We start from the raw sequence: 21,480 nt of genomic DNA, 5'->3' as shown, positions 1-21,480 counted from the left end.
TAGCCCCAAATATTCTGGGCCTTGCTATAGACCAAAGCCTCAAACTTAACTATTCTGTCTACCTCTATCTCCTAAGTGCTGGGATTAAAGGCATGTGTCAACACTTCCTGGCTGATATGGTTCTTTTGTTTGGCAAGGCACTTTAATATTTAATCAGAACTTTACATAAAACAAAATATCAATAAATATTTGTTAATGTATTAGAGCACATTTGACTTTTGTTTTATGTTGTGCTTCTGGTATTATGAATGCTATGTATGTTTTTCCTACGAATCTCCAAAGATGGCCTATGGTCATTATATTTTATTTAGTTCTTATGAAAAATGTGCTCTAAGACAAACCATGTCTATCTTTGAAGCAAAATGCTTTTCATCTTGATGATATAGGAAAAGCAAAAATATAAATTAAGATTTAATTTAAATGAGATATATTTTAATCTGATAAATAATTAGTTATACATATACCTATGAGCTGTGCATTTTTATGGTTTTTATTGAGATACACATTTTTCTTCACCTTCCTTCCTTCCTTCCTTCCTTCCTTCCTTCCTTCCTTCCTTCCTTTCTTCCTTCCTTTTCCTCTCCCCTTTTATCCTCTCCCGTGACCCTCACACTTCAAATTTACTCAGGAGATCTTGTATTTTTTTTTTACTGGGGTTGTGGACTGTAGGCTAGTTTTTCTTTTCTTTGTGCCTAAAAACCACTTACGAGTGAGTACATTTATATTTGTATTTCTGTGTTTGGGTTACCTCACTCAATGTTTTTTTCTGGATCCATTTTGTCAGTGCCCTGAATTAAAGTATTTCTGGGGTTTATGGGTCATACGTGAAATGTGTAAAATTTATTTTTACCTGATCTCTTTGTTATCCTCCTTCCTTTATTATTATTTCTTACCTATTTATTTACATAGTCCTTAAAATGCTGCATAGTTGGGATTACTGTCTTATATGGAAAGTATAATTGTACTGGCCTTGTGTTGACAACTAATCATGTTATCTACATTTAATAAGAGTATGTAGTCCAATTTAGAATAGGATATACCTTAGATAAGTTTTTATTGGATAATATTGGTCATATTGACTGAATTAACATCTTATCACATAGGTTTTCCTCTTTCTGAATTGTCTTATAAACAAAATACTGATTTTCATTTATTTAAATCAATAAATTATAATGATTTTTATTGACAATATATCACAAAGTGGCACATATTAACATTAGACATATATACCTTGATTCTCCTTTTATAGTAGTTTGTGAAACCACATTAATATCTTCAAAATTTTAGAATAATCTATAAAATTATATAATTTCTTAAAAGTAGATTAAATTGAACTTTTTAAACTTAAGATAATAAATTGAATTATCATTGTCTTTTTAGTTCAGTAGCTGAGACCTTTACTAACTCCTAACAGGATCAAAAACTCATGGATTGTGAAGATCTCACTGTTATGATAGGATTTAGGCATGAATATCTAGTATGAAATTCTACTCAGTGCCTTAGTCGTGAAGTGATAGTAGACGAGAGACAAGGAGCAGTTCTACCATGTAACCACATATGAGTGGGAAGATGGTCTTGGAGAGAGCTCAGATTTCTACTGACTTCTCACTTTGGTGCGATTTTACAGACGAGACAGCAGAAAGTACAAAAGAAGGAAAAAATAAGATACACTAGTGATATCAGTGTCTTCAGTGTACAGCCACCATTGACTGTGTGTTTTATTCATGAGATAAAAGACATTTTATAAAGAGTTCAGGGTCAGAATTTACTTGATTTATTAGTCTCTGCAGCAGCCTGGGAAGTTGCTGGTGCTGTCGGCTGGGCTAAGCTCTCTGTTTCTCCTAGGAGCCTGTACCTTTCTTTCATCCTTGAGAACCAGCATTCTAGTAAGAAGATTTCTGTGTCTTCATTCTGGCCACCAAGGGCAAAGAAGGACTGCCATTCAAGATGAGACCCTATTCTGTTGCTGAAGTTGGCGCTATCCTCAAGTACAAAGAGCAGTTGTTCTGAAGCCAGAAAAAAAAAAACCAAAACAAAACAAACAAACAAACAAACAAACAAAACAAACAAAAAAAACCACTGATTTGAAAGTATCTCGTTATTCACAGTATTCAAAGGGGACACTCATCCCATCACTCCTGCCAGAAAGACTGAATCACTGCATTAGATCATCTGTAATTTCAGCTCTGAGACTGTGTGACTCTAAATACTATATTTCTTTCTGTCCATCGTCACCAATTCCAAATTTCTTTAGCAAGATACATATGCATTGCAGAGCCAGTCCTGAAGCATCATGGGATCATGTCAGTGGGTGTGTAATTATGATGGTTGGGCTAATGACTGGAAGTAACAGATGTCTTGAAGCTCTATCACTCAGATGAATTTCTGGCAAACTGGCATAATTTCTCAAACAGAAGAAAATTTTTAGCCAGGCAGTGGTGGCGCATGCCTTTAATCCCAGCACTCGGGAGGCAGAGACAGGCGAATCTCTGGGAGTTCGAGGTCAGCCTGGTCTACAAGAGCTAGTTCCAGGATGGGCACCAAAGCTACAGAGAAACCCTGTCTCGAAAAACCAAAAAAAAAAAAAAAGGGGGAATTTTTTTCCTGTGTGGTTTCATGATACTATATTAAGTTATAATATACATTAATAGATAGGTAAATTAATAGATAGGTAAATAAGATTTAAAGTTAGTGATAATGGATATAAATTTTGAATATAATCTTTACTTGTTGATTCACCATGAACAACTACTTAACCTCAATCATATCTCAATTTCTTGTCAAATGGGTATAATATACTAGTCAATGTGTGGTACTATAAAAAATGGGACATGGCAAGGAATCAGTGTTTGACATCTAGGTACAACTGAAAAAATAATGATGGCAAGTGTCATCTCACTAGCTGATGTCTTCCTTAAGCATGGACCAAACTCATTCTGTAAAATATTTGTGCTTTGAGATTTTAGGCTAAATATAATATAACTTAGAAGGTCATGGGTTTTGACATTTGTTTCATAGTAAAAGAATTATACGAGCTAGGGAATTGTCCACAAATAATCACTAAGTTATCAAACAGAAATATTCCCATGATTATTTTTTCTCATGTGAAGCTCTACATCCAATTAAAAGAACTTTAAAATAGTCAAATTACATTAAATTAAGTGAAATATATACTGATCATATATGACTATTTTATGCATATAAGCTGCTTTTTTGTAATCATTTTAATAATTTTAATTTGAAGTACATTCAAACTGAAGTAAATATTAAATAGTTTCATCATGGACTTCTCCCTCAGGGTTAATTGAAACAAAAGTGGCCTAAAAAACCTGGCAAACTTCTGTGTCAACCAGTCTCCTTTCCACCCCCAGGTTTCTTAGCATTTTTGTCTGACCTTTATCATGTTGTAGAGAAGGTGGCAAAACCATTTGCTGGATACTTCAGGAGATTTGAATTATGAACATGCTTGTTTCTCTGAAGGCCCTTCTGAGACCGACTCTCCTAACCCTGCTCTTTTTGGATACCTTATAGGCAAATGCGAGTGTGGCAGATGCACTTGTTACCCTCCAGGGGACAGCCGGGTGTACGGCAAGACCTGCGAGTGTGATGACCGGCGCTGTGAAGACCTGGAGGGTGTGGTCTGTGGAGGTAATGACCAATCTGTCAGCCTTACATCATCTGCAGGCAGATATTTTTGCTGCCTTTTTCATTGCTTGCTTACATTTAAAATTGCTGTTCAAAGAAGTTAAGGAATATACCTAAGCTCCTCCTCCATCCTTCATGGCAAAGAAACTCACTGGGGCCTACGCTGGCTTTCACTAATACTATTGAATCAGGAACATTTGTAAATACTGCTTATCCTCTGGAGTTACATTTCTCCTCAGGTTCAACTAAATATTCAGATTGTTATTTCAAAGCACTCTCATTTCATGAAAAGCACTACAGTGCACAGATATTGATGTTTCTATTTCAGAAAACAAGCTTCACCTCTCTAGGAGCCCAAGTCTCACACTGGGATTCCTCAAACATAGGTTTTAGGTGCCCCTCAAAGCAGAACATGCTTATTACTAGCTTTAAAAAATCATGAGAATTTGTGACTTCCTTATGGAATACTTGCTTAGGTTTACATTTTTTGTCATTACATTACAGTTGTCTCCTTATTGAAAAGATGGTTTTTCCAATGAGGTCAACTGCGATGGAGAAGTTGGGAAATATCACAATTCTGCCCCTTTACCCGGTGTTCTACTCCTTATCTTCTCAAATTCTTCTGAATAATGTCACCAGATCTGCTTCCAAATGACACCTTTCAGGAAATTATTTTACTTTTCTTCTGTGTGCAATGCCTCTGCAGGACACATAATTCATGGAGTGTTGTGATTGTGAATATAATCAAACTCTATTCCTCTCTTCTTCCCCTCCATCATCTTTCCCTAAATTCAAGTTATTTTCAAGCTTATAATAAAAGAATATCCTTCAAATAAATTATAAGTTCAGAAAGATACAGATAAGTTAAAGAGAAAGTAAAAGCTTTATCTATTTTTGGAGTATAGAATTCGCTGGAGTATACTTAGATTGGATTTATAACAGGTAATATTTGGATGTTGGTCTTTCATGTGAAAGCATCTAGGTTTAAGAAGGCTAAACAAAATCATAGAGATTAAAATGTACTTGTTATTTTGAGGAAAGATATTTCATTTTCCTGTGTCTTCTAAAAATATGTATTCATTGCATTTTATTTATATGTGAGTAAGCCTAAGGATATACATGCATGCAGATACCCATCAGATTCCTTGGAACCATAGTTGCAGGTGGTAATGATCTGCTTAACGTGCATGCTGTGAACCAAGCCTGGGTCTTCTGCAAGAGTAGTACGTGCTCTTCACTGCTGAGGTGTTCTTCTAGCACATTTTGTTCAAAGCTTTGTTAGGAGCTCTTATTTACGATAAAAATACCTCACCTCTATTTGTTATGCATTGTCTTAGATACTCCTTTCTTAATGGAGAAAGGGTTGCTTTTATTTTTATTTTTTTGATTCATTTTTTTAATCAGCATACAAAGTAACAGAATACCTTAAAGCATTTTCATACGCACTTAGTTTTGGTCCCTTCTGCTCCACCTTCACCCTCAGTATTCCTACTTCCACTTTTCTTCCCACTGTCATTTTATTCTTCCAAAATTATCCCCTAAATACCATATTCCCCTTCTTGTGGATACCTTTTTAATTGTTTCTGAGACTATATGCACACTCTTACAAAAAAAAAAATCTTCTTATGTAAAAGTTAGAAGCTAACAGCATAAAGGAGAAAATAAAGCACTATTTATCTTTCTGATCCTAGGTAAGCTCACTTTATGTCGTATTTCAATTCTATCTCTTGCTTGCAAGTTCCGTGATTCATTTTTTGAACAAATAATAAAATATAAAAATTCGCTTTTAAATGAGCATTTTCCTTTGAAACACTTAAGAGCACAGCAAAAATCAAAGTGAAATTCATTGATAAAAATATCAACTAAAATGATATCTGATGACATTTTATTGTATTTTATTTTAGGTTTCCTTTTAGGTGGAGAATTCTTTTCTAATCTAAATCCATAAACCTCATTTAAATATTTGGAAATATGGTTGGTGAAAGTCCAAATTCTCTAGTATGTTAAATTGCACTGATTATACAGCTTGTACCTTTTTTTTTTTTTTTTTTTTTTTTTGGTGTTTCGAGACAGGGTTTCTCTGTAGCTTTGATGCCTGTCCTGGAACTAGCTCTTGTAGACCAGGCTGGCCTCGAACTCCCAGAGATCCGCCTGCCTCTGCCTCCCGAGTGGGATTAAAGGCGTGTGCCACCACCGCCCAGCCAGCTGGTACCTCTTATATCAATTAACAATCAAGACCACCCACACAGATAAGCCCATGGGACAGTTTGATCTAAACAATTTCTTAATTAAGACTCCTTTCTCAGGTGACTGTAGCCATGTCAAGTTGAGAGTTAAAGTTAACTAGGAAGTTAGTATCCCTCCTGTTAAAGATAGGCAGTGGTGGGCACGCCATTACTAAGTTTGAAACATGTGTACACTATTCTAGGTTGGGCTCATAGAATAAATTTAAAATTTTGAGTTTGGACTGTTTGCTCAGTTTACCACCAGACTGATCCATGGATTCACCTTGAAATTTAGTCTAGAACTCGGCATATTCAGGGTTTAGCCAGAGAACTGAATATAGCTTCTAATTCAAAAGCAGAGACTGATTGAGAATACTGTTTTGAGAATACAACAAATAAGTAAATCCCAAACATCTGTATGTCCACCTAACCAGCAATCATGCAAAAACCAAGAGTCAACATTGTTAATCCACCAACTAACACTAAAACTAAAGATGATTAAACCCATTCTGGCAGGTTAAGATAATTTATCAATAGTACTCAAAGGTGAAAGTAACTAATTTCATAAATTTCAACAGTTCAGTTTTGATTAAACTAAAATTAAAACCTCCAAAAGAGTCATGATAATGGCAAAAAAGAAAATAAGCATGATGTAGGACCTTTCTTCATTTAATTAGCTTGTGTGTGAGTCATGTTCCATCACTATACAGGGTACGCAGATTTTTCTCTAACCATTTCTTAACAAATAAAATGGATATAAACTGAAAATTGGCATGAATTTCTTCTCAAAAAATTCAGTCTTTAAAGATGCTTTATCTGACTGATAGTTCTTTAGATTTGTTTCTTTTCAGCAATGTATGATTTTCAGATTCCAAAAAGAGAATGTATTCAGATGTTGGCCCACATGTGTTTAATTATTTTAGTGAGCGTAAGCTTAATCAGAGACTTCCCTCCTGCATGCCCCGTACCCAGGGTGAGAATGAGAAATGGACTGCATATTGTTTTTTTCATTGCCCCTTGTTCCTAGAATAACTGCCCAGGGGTCCAATTTAAGAAGCAAGGAAAGATAATGAAGAGCCACCTCTTAATTACACAATCAGTCCCCATTTCTTCTGGGACTTCTCTAGCTTATGGCTGCGATTCGAAGGAAATCATACAGTCTGCAATTACAAATTCAGCAATGTCAGGAACTGTTGGGTTCCTATTCTGATGAAGAGGAAGGCTTCCTAGGATGAAGAAAACAACATTTAAGGGAGTGTCATCAGTGACATTATAAATCTGAAATCAGCCAGAACAGTGCTTAGAAAAGTTGTTGGCCCTCTAATTCTATATGGTGCACTCCTCAAATGGATGGGAGGTTGGTGTCAGAGTCCACCCAAGTCCTAAACCTTTTCTGTTTACATTTGTGCTATGTCCTGTTCTCAGAGCATAAGGTTTATTCTCATTCTCCTAGACATCCTTTAATATGTCCATCTTCCAGGAAAAAGAAAAGAGGAGGAAGAGATACAAAAGAATGGATGCATGTTGCCTGTTTGTCCCATTCTCCTTGAAGAACAAGTTTCCTAGAAACTTTACAAAGAAATTTTCTTTTATGTCTCATTTATTAGAACCAGGTCGTATGGCCATTGTAAACCAGGTACTTTTTAAGTTGGACAGATTATCACCTCTCTGAAGCAAACAAAAAATTGAGTTCTCTTAATATTAAGAAAGGGAGAGGGATATTAGTGTGGTGTGAAGTGCTAAGTCTAATCATAAAAGATAAAATGAGTTATTAGAGCACAATCACAATGGTTTTAGGAACAGATTAACAGAGTTGACAAAATGAGTTGCAACGGGAAAGGTCATTAACTCCAGTAGACATATTTAACATATCTCACACAATTGGCAGGAGTTTCTTATATCTGAATTATTTACAATATCAACTGACCTATGTGGCTACTTGTCCCGTGCCTAGAAATATTAAAAAAACTAATTTTTAAAAATATTATCTAGATTGACTAAATGTAAATACCCTCCTATGGTGAGTACTGCACTAGATAATGAAGTGTACTGTATTCTTAGTGAATGCTTTTGCATGAGAGAAAAGACAAGGAGGCAAGATAAACATGTCAGACAAGTTGAATGGGTTTTTGCTTATGAAAAGTCTATTATATGTGCAAAGACTAAGGAAACTGGACAAAAGCTGTTTCAGAGCCTTGGCAATAGTTCATTAAACTAAACTCTAGAGGTAATCTCATAATGTTCTATTCTATGATTTTTTTTTTTTTTTTTACCACTAGAAGTAAGGTTGTTCTCAGTACAGGTTATTTCTTCAGAGTTCTGTTGGCCCTGGATACTTTACAACCTTCAATGGTGATATGACAATGGTTGTCAGAGAAAAGTTGGTTTGAAACTAATAATTCTTGTAATTTTTTAACTCAAAATTTCAGAAATATTGTGCTCAGTAGGCTTTATTTCTAAGACATCTTTTTTGTTGTTGTTGTTATGGTATTTTCTTCCTCTGGTAAATTTTACTTTGTCTAACTTTTCTTTTTGTATCCTAGCCTTAAAACTTAGAGTTAGTTAGAACTTATTCTCCCTGGATAGACTCATTCACTTCTAAAACTCAAAATGGCATGTACTATTGTAAACTTTAGAATGTATTTGCTGGACATCAGTCCCAGTCTGTTATCTGAGCTCCAAGCAGAATATAGCTTATTATCTAGTTATCTGACTTTGTATTCCAGTATCTTTAAACTGAGGAGAATCAACAAAGGGAAAATGCTCTCCCTTAAATCTCCTAAAACTTCTTTATTTGATAAAGTGTGTTTTATTCTGGTTTTTTCAGTACATGTTACCTGCAGTCTCACAGTTTATCCCATAGGCCCATGCTCTGCCGTCAAGGCAGAAATATAAAGTTTTTCTCCTCATTTCCATTTAGACTTGATCATCAATAGCCTAGCATATTTTCTAAATTCACATGCCCCAACATACCCAACCCACTAAGTTACTTAAGTGGAGTTAAAGTTGTAAATTACGCCACATCATCTGGCTTAATGTCCTCTGTGGTTTTCCCATTCCTCTCAGGACAGATTCAAATTTTTTTACCAAAGATAAATAACTTGTGTTGACAGAGCTTTCTGTCCCATCTAGTCCTGTGGCTTTTCAGTCACAAAGAAACGCACAGAGGCTTACATTAATTATAAATTGGTTGGCCTATTAGCTGAGGGTACATATCACCTAATTCTTACATCTTACATTAACCCATTATTCTTGTTTGTGTGTTAGCCATGTGGCTTGGTACCTTTACACGAGGCATTCTCATCTTGCTTCCTCTGTCTGGGTGATGACTGCAGACTGAGCTTTCCTCTTCTCAGAATTCTCCTGTTCTTGTGTCTGTCTCTAATTCCTGCCTGGTAACCCCACCTGTACTTCCTGCCTGCCTACTGGTCAATCAGTGTTTTATTAAAATAATACAAAGTGACAAGATAAAAGACCATTGTCCCACAGCAAACTTACTAAGAACTTCACTTCAGTTTGATTAATCGCTTAATCATTTTTCTTCAAACAGTTGGCCTTCACTGCCTGAAATGTGCCCAGCTCTTTTTTGTCCTAAGGATTTCTAGGCTCCATTCCTAGAACATTAGCTTCCTGGCCCCTTCTCATAACTGGTTTTGCTAAATATTTCTCTGAATACTTTGTTTGCCCTGTTCTCACTGTTGAATACAGTGACAACCTCCATAAGCTCCAGTAACCCAAGTGTATATTTTGCTGTGACATGTGTTTACCCCTAATGGACTGTAAATGCCATGAAAACAGGGCCAATACTTCATTTACTCTACTATATTCAAAATTGATAGTATAATACCAAGTACAGACATTTCTAGAATTGATAACTGAATTATAGTCACATTAAGAATACACTTTAAAAATTGATTAAGATTTTTAACTAAAAGAAAGTTGCATATAAATGACAAATCAAAATGTAAATGCCAATGGTTTGATGATTGTCTGGTGTAGTTGCCAATTTTACTTTGTAAAACACTGTGATAAAAGAGCTAATAAATGGCAAATATGATTCCTTTTTCTTCCACACAAATTTCATAATATATTTTTCTCTGTGAGGAGCTATTGACCTTTTCTCAGTGATATCCAAATTAATTGCAGAATACCTCCCTCGACACTAGAGATTTCCATGCAAAGTCAGAAACAAAATCATAAAGAAGTTTCCAAAGAAGGCTCAAAATGTAGTTTAGAGTAGAATAAAATGCTGAAAATATATATTTGCCTTGGCTTAGAATCCAAGTAACACACACACTCAAATAGAAAATAATCTCAGAGGAGCGTAAATGATTTCTACTTGTAGATACCATAGAATTCTTTATGGAAGTGTACTCAGTCATTTGCTGATAGTTTTAGGCTAGGCAGGGCCTGAATATATTAGGATAGGAAGACACTCTTTCTCCAGCAAGTATGAGATGCATAGGGTCAGTAATATTAAAAGGAGGAGAGACAAAGTAAGATTGAAATGTAGCTTAGAGCTCTGATTTTTAGGAATCTAATGAATATTAAGGACCTCCTGGTTGAACAATAGGGAATCCCATAGGACTAGTAGGATAGCTGTGATATGAAAAGTGTGGGCTAGGGCATTTTGAGCAAGAATGTGAAACCTGGCAGGGAGGTATCTCAAAGGTTTATGATGTAATGTTGTAGGTACTACTAACAGTACTTGACAGCTCTCTTTATGGAGAAAATTAAAGATATTCAATAATTATTCAAAACATTTTGAAATGAGCATCTAGAACAGCTGTGCATTTAAAAGAATTGGAAAAGGGATCACTTTTGGAAAGAACATTTCGTAGTGAGATTAAGAAGGTTCTAATTACCATGGAAACAGAACAGCAAGTAGGGAGTCATAGGAATAGGGCCTCAGGGGATTTATGTGCCTAGAGGAACAGTCCTGAAATCTTTATAGTTAAAAGAAATCTCATGACTTGATTTGGGTAAATGGCTCTGTTGGTGAAGCTCTTGTAGTGAAAGTATGATGACCTAAGTCTGATCTCCAATCCAGTGTCAAAGGCAGGTACAATAGCATAAACAAATGACATAAGTACAATACCTTAAACAAGAATAGAAACATATATAGAATATGTTCTAATAAAAATACCCCTTTAAATTTGCATCAATACAAAAAATTCATACAAATGTAATATATTTAAGATTAATAGTTGCTTTTTAGTTTTAAAGTAGATTCAATAATCTACCCTTTTATCTTACCATATATACAAACCCATTGTTTCTTTTTAGAACAAGATCCCTGAATCTAATCTCCTTTTCTTAGTTTTTTTCCCTGACCATGACCAATAACAACTTGTAAGCCCCCGCAAAGGAAGATAACCATCCACTGAATGATCAGAAACTGCCCACCCCACCTTTTTGGAATGTGGGCATCATGATCTCTAGACTACTTCCTATTGTTGGGAGTGATGGCATCTTTAGGGTTCTCTGAGAAAATTGGAATAATGAATAAGTCCTGGGAGAGTTAGCTGTGTTATTATTTGTTTAATCTCTATGTGATGGGAAAGTATAGAGGTTATATGAGATCTTGGCTAGAGTAGTTTGTAAGGCTGGACCATCTCAACTAGCGGTTTTGAAATTATTCTGGATGCCGAATTTTGAGGAAACTGCAACAGAGGCATTCTGGGAGGCTGAGTCATCTAAGCTACTTGGTTTCATTGGTGTCTGGTCCTTTTGCTCTGTGTGTGTGTGTGTGTGTGTGTGTGTGTGTGTGTGTGTATGGTAATATACATATATATACATATCTGTATTAACTCAAGTATAGAATGTGTAGTGTTTACCAATCAGCTAAAGATGACATTCTGTTTTATATTTGAGCAGGGAAAAGGCATCTGTTAACTTTATCAGTCTATTTGGACTGTATAACCAAACCTCTGTCCATGCCATATTAAAGAGTGGTATGTAATAATAAGTCTTGAGGATCCTGAAGCCAACAAGATTTATACTCTCTCATCAAACTCAGAACCGTTTCCATGGAGAGAGATCCTGTCTTGTAGTCTTTCCTGTATTTTTCTCTCCTGTCTTTCTTTACCAAAGTTCTCAGGAAGTCTCCCTTGTCAAATCTGATCCCAATTAACTTAGAAGGAATCCATAGCTGTTTGTTTCCTGTGGAAACAAAAGCACTACCTCTCCCATAACACAGAACACCGTCTGACTTCCATTTTGAAGCCAAGACATCTTTAAAGTACATAGGCTGGTTTAATTCAGCAGTACCTTCCACAATCCAGTGTCTCTCAGCACCTGTCATTTTCTTCTCATTATCATTCAAAAATTCATAATTAACAAAGTACCATATCATGTAAAAACTCCTTGTGTTATAAAATTTTCCATCATCAGAAGGCTTATTTTTCATATTACTTTACTCTCTCTTTAAAGACTTTATTATTTTAAAACGATTTCCCGTGGCTGTCTATGCCCATTTGCTATTCATTTTCAGCACTAAGACCCCTTTAACCATACTGTAACTTTTTAGAGGATTTTTTTGCATCTGGACCTGGCTTTCTAAATGTCTCCAGTTTTCTCTGACCACATGAGCCAAGTTTTACAGGATGTGTTCATCTGCTGTGCTGTTTTGCTCAGCACATTGACGGCTGGCTGAAGCATGCAGACAGGCCAGGCCAGGAGCCGCACCTTTGTAGACTGCAAGCATCAGCCTGCTTGAGAAACTGTGGGACAGGAAACCATATCTAGCTCTCTCTGTCTGGAACTTTTGTTTTTTAGCCTTCATAGGCCCTATGTGTGGATATCTGAGCTTCCATTTTGGATGCCGTGTGTAATAAGCTTTCTTGCAGGAATCACTAGCCCACAAATAATGACATGGAAACTTCTTACTAATTATGAACTCTTGGCTTTAACTTAGGCTTTTTTTCTAACAAGTTCTTATAGCTTAATTAACCCAGAATTTTAAACTACATTCTTCAATGTTGTTCGGTTACCTCTTTTCATGGCATGTCTGACCTTTTCTGAGTCTAACATTGGCCGTTTTTCTTCCTAGAGTCCTCTTTGCCCCAGAAGTTCTTCCTAGCTTCTTCCTGCCTCGCTATTGGCCACTCAACATTTTATTACCCCAATCACAGCAGTACTTGTTCACAATGTAAAGATATCCCACAACACTTTGGGGTGACTGTCCAAGCAGCCAGATGTCTCTGTCATTTCTGTAGTTTTGGAAGTTGCTTCTTCTGCCATGGAGGTTGTCTATTAGATCACAAAAACAAGCATGAGGATAAAATCTAGGTGGATTGTCAGAGGGCATAAGTAAACTAGTTGTGTTAAGACTTGAAGGGGGGGGGCTGGAGAGATGGCTCAAAGGTTAAGAGCATTGCCTGCTCTTCCAAAGGTCCTGAGTTCAATTCCCAGCAACCGCATGGTGGCTCACAACCATCTGTAATGGGGTCTGGTGCCCTTTTCTGGCCTGCAGGCATACACACAGACAGAATATTGTATAATAAATAAATAAATAAATAAATAAATATTTTTAAAAAAATTAAAAAAAAGACTTGAAAGGGGGAAGAGCCAAGTACAAGCCTGCAGGTGATGTAGAAGTTAAAAAGACACGTTAAGAAAACATGACTAGGCAGTTCCTTTCCTAAAGAGAAAGATGCTGTGCTGCCATGGAAGGTGTGCGGACCATGAAATCCGAGCAAATAGAGCCGAGTTCTGGTGCTGTGTGACTGGATTACAGTATTTGAATTACAACATGAAACATAATAGCATAGCATTTAGAGGTTCACCTGTCATAGTATCAAAGAGTTCCACAATAGCCCTGAATGGAGTGATGTAGGAGTCCCCTCTGTGTGCTGTGATTCCCATTAATAAATAAAGTGCCTTGGCCTGTTGATAGGGCAGAACTTAGATAGGCAGGAAGGACTAGACTGAATGTTGGGAGAAAGAGAATGGTGGAGTCAGGCAACACCATGGAGCCACTGCCACCAGAGATAGACGCACGGAAACTTTGATGGTAGGCCACGACCTCGTGGTGATACACAGATTAATAGAAATGGGTTAAATTAATATGTAAGAGTTAGCCAATAAGAAGCTAGAGCTAATGGGCCAAGCAGTGATTTAATTAATACAATTTCTGTGTGATTATTTCAGTTCTGGGCTGCCGGGATGAACAAGCAGTTCCTTGCAACAGTGGAGTATAACAAAGGTTTACTATTTGGGGATAAACTCACAGTAAAGGTAGCAGTCTGCAGATCTCTATATGTGCTGGGAACTGGGAACTGAATCCAGTAGAAAATAAAGGAGTCACATGTGTTCTTCATCTGTACTTATAGTGCATGAGACTACACCCAAAGTGGGCTGGTATTTTATTTTATTTTATTTTCAGTTTAATTTCTTTTTTTATGATTCTTTTATATTTATTTATTTCTTAAAGATTTCTGCCTTCTCCCCGCCACCACCTCCCATTTCCCTCCCCCTCCTCCATCAAGTCCCCCTCCCTCATCATCCCTAAGAGTAATCCGGGTTCCCTGCCCTGTGGGAAGTCCAAGAACCACCCAGCTCCATCCAGGTCTAGTAAAGTGAGCATCCAAACTGCCTAGGCTCCCACAAAGCCAGTACGTGCAGTAGAATCAAAAACCCATTGCCATTGTTCTTGAGTTCTCAGTAGTCCTCATTGTCTACTATGTTCAGCAAGTCCGGTTTTATCCCATGCCTGAGTGAGGTGAGCCAGACCCAAAAAGAGGAACATGGGATGTACTCACTCATATTTGGTTTCTAGCCATGAATAGGGGACGTTGAGCCTATTATGCGTGATCCTAGAGAAGCTAATTAAGAAGGTGAACCCAAAGAAAAACATTTAGGCGATGAAAGGAGACAGAGACAAAGACCCACATTGGAGCACCGGACTGAAATCTCAAGGTCCAAATCAAGAGCAGGAGACAGAGCACGGGCAAGGAACTCAGGACCGCGAGGGGTGCACCCACACACTGAGACAATGGAGATGTTCTATCAGGAACTCACCAAGGCCAGCTGGGCTGGTATTTTAAAGCTATTGTCTGAAGGAGTTCCCACAACATTCGACTTCTTGTCTGTAAGATGGGGATGACACCTGAGTTCATGGGCTATGATAACACAACATTTAATGAATGAGGAAAGACTTTTGGGAATAGATGTCTTTGTTCAGATTTATTTTAAATTTGTCTCTCATCTGCTTCCCATTAACTTTGAGATTGTCAAGCTATGGAAAATCACTACCTGAATTCATAAGTGGTTATGTTAAATTAATCATGATAATGAATTTTCAACAAAAGAGTCTTGTCCATTAATCTTTCTACATGCAGAAAAGAGTCTCAGAACACATATTTAAGAAAGAATGGTGACTGTAGATCCATAAACACTAGTCAGTATAGACGACAGTGATACAAGTCCTTGTAAACACAGCAGGATCATCTTTCAGCCATCATCTCTCCTTTTCTATGCTATGGTTCCTGGCACCATATTCTGTTCATAATAGATACTTGAGAAATCATTTCCAGGCAAATAACTGGTTCAGAGAGTGATTTGTCTGTAAGAAGGTGTGGCTATCAGGAAAAAAACAAAGCACTTGGTAGAAATAAAAAACTAAATTGAAAAATTCAGAAGTCTAGCCGGGCGGTGGTGGCGCACGCCTTTAACTTTAATCCCAGCACTCGGGAGGCAGAGGCAGGCGGATCTCTGTGAGTTCGAGACCAGCCTGGTCTACAAGAACTAGTTCCAGGATAGGCTCCAAAACCACAGAGAAACCCTGTCTTGAAAAACCAAAAAAAAAAAAAAAGAAAGAAAAAAGAAAAATTCAGAAGTCTAGTAGATGTCTGCTTACACACAGGTAGAGAGGACTATATACCCCTGTATAACTGTCACAAGCATAGTGTTTCATCTTAAAGGATAAACATCTCAAAAAACAGGAATAAACATCAGAAACAAAAAAACAAAGACAGGAGGTCAAATGAGAACACAAGTCTCATGCAATTTTTAACTTTGACACACTAATAAAAGACATGAGTATTTATGCTCTATCTGCTCTTGTTCATGAAGAGTAATGTAAAAAGGTAAAATCATTAGGAATATCTTTTGTTTTTATTAGTAAGCCACAGGAGAGCAATTAACAATTGCTGCAAGCAGCGATGACGTGACTAGCCTTCAAAATTGAACTGAGTATAATGGTTTGCACAGTGAAGAGCGACACAAACAACATGCTGATAGAAACGCAAATAAGAAAGAACTCACAATTCCATTTTAAATAATTTCAATTTTTTTCTCGAATGCTTTTTTCCTATACAACATCCAAATGTGTCATGCTAAGCTAGATTGTTGTTGGGATGCTGTTTTAAACAATGATGTGTCAGAATGTTGTATGTATAAGGAAAGTGTGTCTGACGGTAGATGAGATCCTATCATTTACATGCACTATTTATAAACTAATTTTTCTGCACATTTAGTCACATCTTCCTCTTATCCTCATCTATGTTTGTTTCACAGGCCATGGCACATGCTCCTGTGGTCATTGTGTTTGTGAGAAAGGATGGTTTGGCAAGCTCTGCCAACACCCACGGAAGTGTAACATGACAGAAGAACAAAGCAAGAGTTTGTGTGAGTCGGCAGATGGCATGTTGTGCTCAGGGAAGGGTGAGTATCACTGCTGGAGCTGCATCCCTGCTGAGACACCTGGTCCCTCAGAACAGCAAGTAGCAACCAGTTTGGCCAGAATGAACTTTGCCTGAGGAAAGGCATTCAGCTTGTGTTAACCCTGAAAGCTGAGCATCAGCAACAGGTGTGGGAACTAGGTGCTATGATCCTTTTTGTCTGTGTAAGAGATGGAAAGCTTCCTAAGTTTTCACAAAAGCTTTACCAAAAGAAGATTCCATTTATATTAAAACCCAGGTATAGTTTTTTAATATTTATATTTAGAAACTTACCATAAATAGCTTTTTGCTGAGTCATGTCCAGTTGTAAATTCTATAAGGATACAGAAAGTTATACTCACTAATGCAGTGAGTTACAGTCCATTTACTCTCTGAAATGAATTTTATGCAAAATTATTCCATAAAAATATATAAGCAATTGGGTTGATTCAGAATTTTCAGCTAGGTAATTTGCATATAGAAAATACAAAAACTTTGAGTAATGCTGGGGAGAGAGACCTTAGTAGTTAAGAACCTTGCTGCTTTTGCAGACAACCAGAGTTTGGTTCCTAATACCCACATTGGTTGGCTCTCAACTGCCTATAACACTCAATCCAGGGGATTAGACATCATCTTCTCACCTGCATGGCCCTTGCTCTCATGCTCATTGAACATTCACATACATAGTTTTTAATGAATTAAATCTTTTCTAAAAAGAAAAAGAATGCAAAATTTGATTAAATATTGATCCTCAAACCGAACCAAACACTAATTCCTACTTAACGCTTTCCCAGTTAATGCTTTGGGTGGTGCGAGTTTAATCACAGGTCATTGACCATTGAGATCCTAGAGGATGCTCGGTCATGGCTAAACGTAAAGAACAATGTAAAGTTTATCCAAGGCTTTCCATTCTGGGTTTCATGGCTCACATTAGTGATAGGCAACACGTGGTGAAATTCTTCTCCTCCTTTCTGGAGGCCTCATGGTGGAAGAAATGGTAGAAGAAAGGGGCTGGGTCTGAGCTCTTGCAACTATAATTTGTCTTTGTTACAGAGGATAACAAGGGTGTTAGGGGCTTCACGGAGAGAAATGTCCAATTTCCTGCCTCCAAGAATCACAGTAAATGTACAGCATGTGAGGGACTGGGGAATTTCAACATGGTGAATGAGAAAGGAAGTTTTCTTTTCTCACAGCCTTTCACTCTGTATCTCTGATAAATCTAATTGACTAATATAATCTTACAAAATTCATGTAAGAAAAGCCCCATTCTGGTGATACCAAAGTGTACAGACACCTTTTTCTTCTTATGGGACAGGTGTGAGCCAGGGACCAGCCTGTGCCTGCATGCCATGATACTTTGTCACCTGCCTCCACCAATATGACAGGCTTGAACTATGCATTTGCTAAGAACTGTGAATAAAGCCTTCACTTCAGGAGACGATGAAGAAATAGCATTTTATTTCTTACAAATTTATAGCCAAGACAATAAATCACTCCATAGAAAAATTTAAAACAAGATACATAGTTGTGACCTTCAGAACAGATGGCGTCATTAGTACAATAGTGAAAACTGCCTGCTGGGGTTAGGGTTGCAGCATTTTGTCAGGCTTGATGTATGAAAAAGAAAGTCAGCGATGGAATGGGGCCTTGATCCCAGGCTGAAATTGTTTTTGTAAATGACCAAGAGAGATGTGCTTAGTGGTCATGTTGCCACTAAGTTTAGCTACCTGTGCAGAATATATAGTGAAATTTATAGTGGTTTTGTTGTTGTTGGTAGTGGTGGTGGTTGGTTTGGGGATTTATTTATTTATTTGGTTCCATGGTGGCACAATAGTATGTTTGTCTTAATAACATTACCTTAGAAACAAGTAATCGCTCCAATAGTCAGAGAAACTGTTATGGGACAAGCCCTTAAATATATCCTTGAACTGACACAGTGATATTGCTGCACCCACACCATTAGCAAGTCAAGAGTACCCTCGTTCATCCATCTGTTTCTCAACTACTCCTGTTCTTTATCCTCAGAACAGAGAATGGGAAAAAGTTAAACTTTCAAGACTAAACTTATCCTATTGCCCTATATGTCATGCCCAGTATGGCTGCTAGTCACATCTGTAAGCAAGAACTGCTCACTTATGAAACTATATGGATGTTTCTGTTGTGACAGTCATCACAAATTGGTGACTAAATGGTGAACTGATTCGGATTGAGATATTATTAACTGTTTTTGGAATGCGGTCTGAGGCAATTCCCCCATCCTTTCTACTAGTCCATTCTCATCTTCAAATGAAGTTTGTTTCTTTCTCCTCCTTAGTTCTTCTCAATGTTCTACAAATAGATGAAAAATTTTCTCAATAATGAATCCAGCAAAAAGCACAAAAAAAGGAACATTATTAAGAATTCTTTTAGAGAATAAAAACAAATGGGTTAATGGTGTTGTAGTTGCAGATTTATCACCCTAGAGTTCCAGACAGACTGGGCAAACTGCAGCCTACAACAGGGTTGAGCCTCTAATGGGAATGGGTTCTAGCCTGCTGAGTTGAACAGTTGCTCACTTTTAGGTGTTCAGAAAGCTTACATTTTTTAAGAATCTTCCCAGGCTTTTCCCTTTCTAGATACAGATAATCCACCCCCATTATTAGTTATTTATGAGAACAGCCAGAGCTCTCTACAATAAAGATATATAATAGTTTCTAATGACTATATACATTGTGTTAGTACTACATACTATGCTGTTCCTATTTTTGGAGAGAGTAGAATTTCCTACCAATCATCAACAGAGAAACAACACACCTGGGATTATTGTGGTGACCAGGAAGATTACTTCCATAGCATACACAAAATCAAATCCCAGTTTTATTCTAAACATTTTATGATATCTACTATATTTGGAGCTATAATTTGCTTGTCAAATATTCAGTCTACATATACCACATTGACTTTAGCTGAGCGTGCTCATCTCAGGAAAATACTTTGCTATATTTCGCATCTAAGCATTCCAGAAACAATAAGTTCAAAAATGAAGTGTAAACTCTTTGTAAGAATTATGATACACATGAAAAGGCATCCTAGGTGTGATTATATTAATATCATAAGTATATAAAATCATTTATTTCTATTGCAGAAATGACTTCATGATGTAAGAGATACTATATAAGAAACAGAAATGCTTAATTCCTCAAATAGTTAATCCTTCTTCTCTAATGGAAATCAGTCACTAAGCATGATGTTCCTTTGAGGGGGTATCTCTGTGATAGACAATGGAGTGCCTATGTAGGTATTCCATTTACCATTTGTTAAATAAACCATTGATTGTTCATCATTTCCATGTCTAGAAATTTTAAACAAAATATTTAAATTTAGGAAAAATTAATTCTAAAAGGAGTATACACTCTTCCTAGGTGAGAATTTATGAGGCTCTTATGTCTTTCCCACTAGACCAGCAGATAAGGTCCGAGGCAACCACCACATTGTCAATCACTTCACAAAAGTGGTAGATCTTCATATATTTCCCTAAATAGTCTGCAAGTCAACCCAGACTCTCAGTAAAACAGGTAAATACCAAGTGACATTGTGTTTCACTTAACAAATAAGTAGAAAATAAATATAAATACAACTGTCACATTATAGCTAGTTCTGACTGATCACTTGTCTTGAGATGTGTGATGAGGAAAGGCCAAAATGAAATTTGGTTGTGGGAGATTCCTTCACCTCAAGTACATATACCTTTTCCACGTCATGAACTCATATAGCACTTAATGCTTAGGACATTTTACTTGAATTCTTCCATGATATTGATGACAGTGTTCCCCAAACCCAGGTTTTCTGCTCTCTGGGTTCTCAGGTTGTTAATTATTCGTCAGTCACTCTATTTCAGGAGAAGTTCTCAGAACACCCCCGAGTCTCCTCTCTGTATTCAGAACTTAACAAGTTTGGGGTTTTGCTAACTGCTTTAAAAGATTTTGCTATTTCACATTTCCTCAAGGTGATTGATCACTTGAGTAACTTCGCAATATTTTTCAGTATCTTTTAGTAAACAGAATTTGTGTCCAGAAAGAAAAGCGAAATGAGGAAATGGAAAAGTCCTTTTGAATTCTGCGGTTGTCCTTCTAGCTATAGCAAGAGCAGCTTTTTGAATGATTTTCAAAGCCTGTCTTGGAAGATATTTGGACTGAGAATTTCTTCTTGAAATAACACAAACCTTTCTTTATTTTAAATATGCTATTAGTAAGAGTCTTGGTTACCCAAAATATTTCAATAACTAAATAGTTTTGTTGTTTTAAAATTAGGTTAGAGGTAACCAGAAAGAAAATTATTAAAGGGTAGGAAATTTGATTGGACCCCATTTTGGGTTTATTAGGACTTTTCCTGATTATAGATAAAATCCTGAAGGGCAGGTCTGAGACATCAATTAGACATAAGGGATTGTGTCTGAATTTTTAGAACTTCACCTTGCCACTCAGTGTGAAGTTTGTGTATCCCCATTTCAAAAAAATCATGCAAAAAATCTAAGATAATAATTTAGTAGTTATTAAATTACAAAATGAATCTTCATTTAATATAATTTAGTATTGGATTCCTTTAGATAACAGGAACTTTGAAATGCAATTCAATTAAAAAAAGAAAGAAACAAAATGTCTATTTTAAATACCTTTTGGGGAGAGGATCTCTAAGGATGAGCAATATCCTGTTCCATTGACATTTCAGCCAGACTGGACCAAGGAACATTTGCTCCAGGCTAATTGCAACTGTCTAGATCTATAATGAAGGCTTTCCTGAATGACCTTTATGTATTTGAGTAAGTAAAGCTTTCTCATGTGAAAGCAGTTGTTCAATAAACTTTTACCTTTAGAAGATAGGTTATTAAAAGTTTGTTGTCATTGTTTCAATGATATTCTCTTCTTGATGGAAACCTTTACTTTTCTCACAATAGCTAATAATACCCACTG

At 36.7% G+C, this 21,480-nt stretch overlaps 2 protein-coding genes across 8 annotated transcripts in view; one reads left to right on the top strand and one right to left on the bottom strand.

The window, feature by feature from the left end:
- Positions 1–21,480, bottom strand: part of LOC130884855 (fibroblast growth factor 14) — a 989,760-nt gene that overhangs the window by 462,226 nt on the left and 506,054 nt on the right. The window lies entirely within an intron of this gene.
- Itgbl1 (integrin subunit beta like 1) overlaps positions 1–21,480 on the top strand; it is a 199,413-nt gene that overhangs the window by 174,832 nt on the left and 3,101 nt on the right. Inside the window, exons 8-9 of the mRNA XM_057786122.1 lie at positions 3,532–3,648; positions 16,389–16,535. Coding sequence (XP_057642105.1) covers positions 3,532–3,648; positions 16,389–16,535 — 264 coding nt within the window. The remainder of the gene's footprint in view (positions 1–3,531; positions 3,649–16,388; positions 16,536–21,480) is intronic.

Source organism: Chionomys nivalis, chromosome 12, assembly GCF_950005125.1.
Source record: "Chionomys nivalis chromosome 12, mChiNiv1.1, whole genome shotgun sequence".
NCBI lineage: Eukaryota > Metazoa > Chordata > Mammalia > Rodentia > Cricetidae > Chionomys > Chionomys nivalis.
Note: the sequence above shows the minus strand (reverse complement) of the source record. Positions and strands in the feature narration are given on the sequence as shown.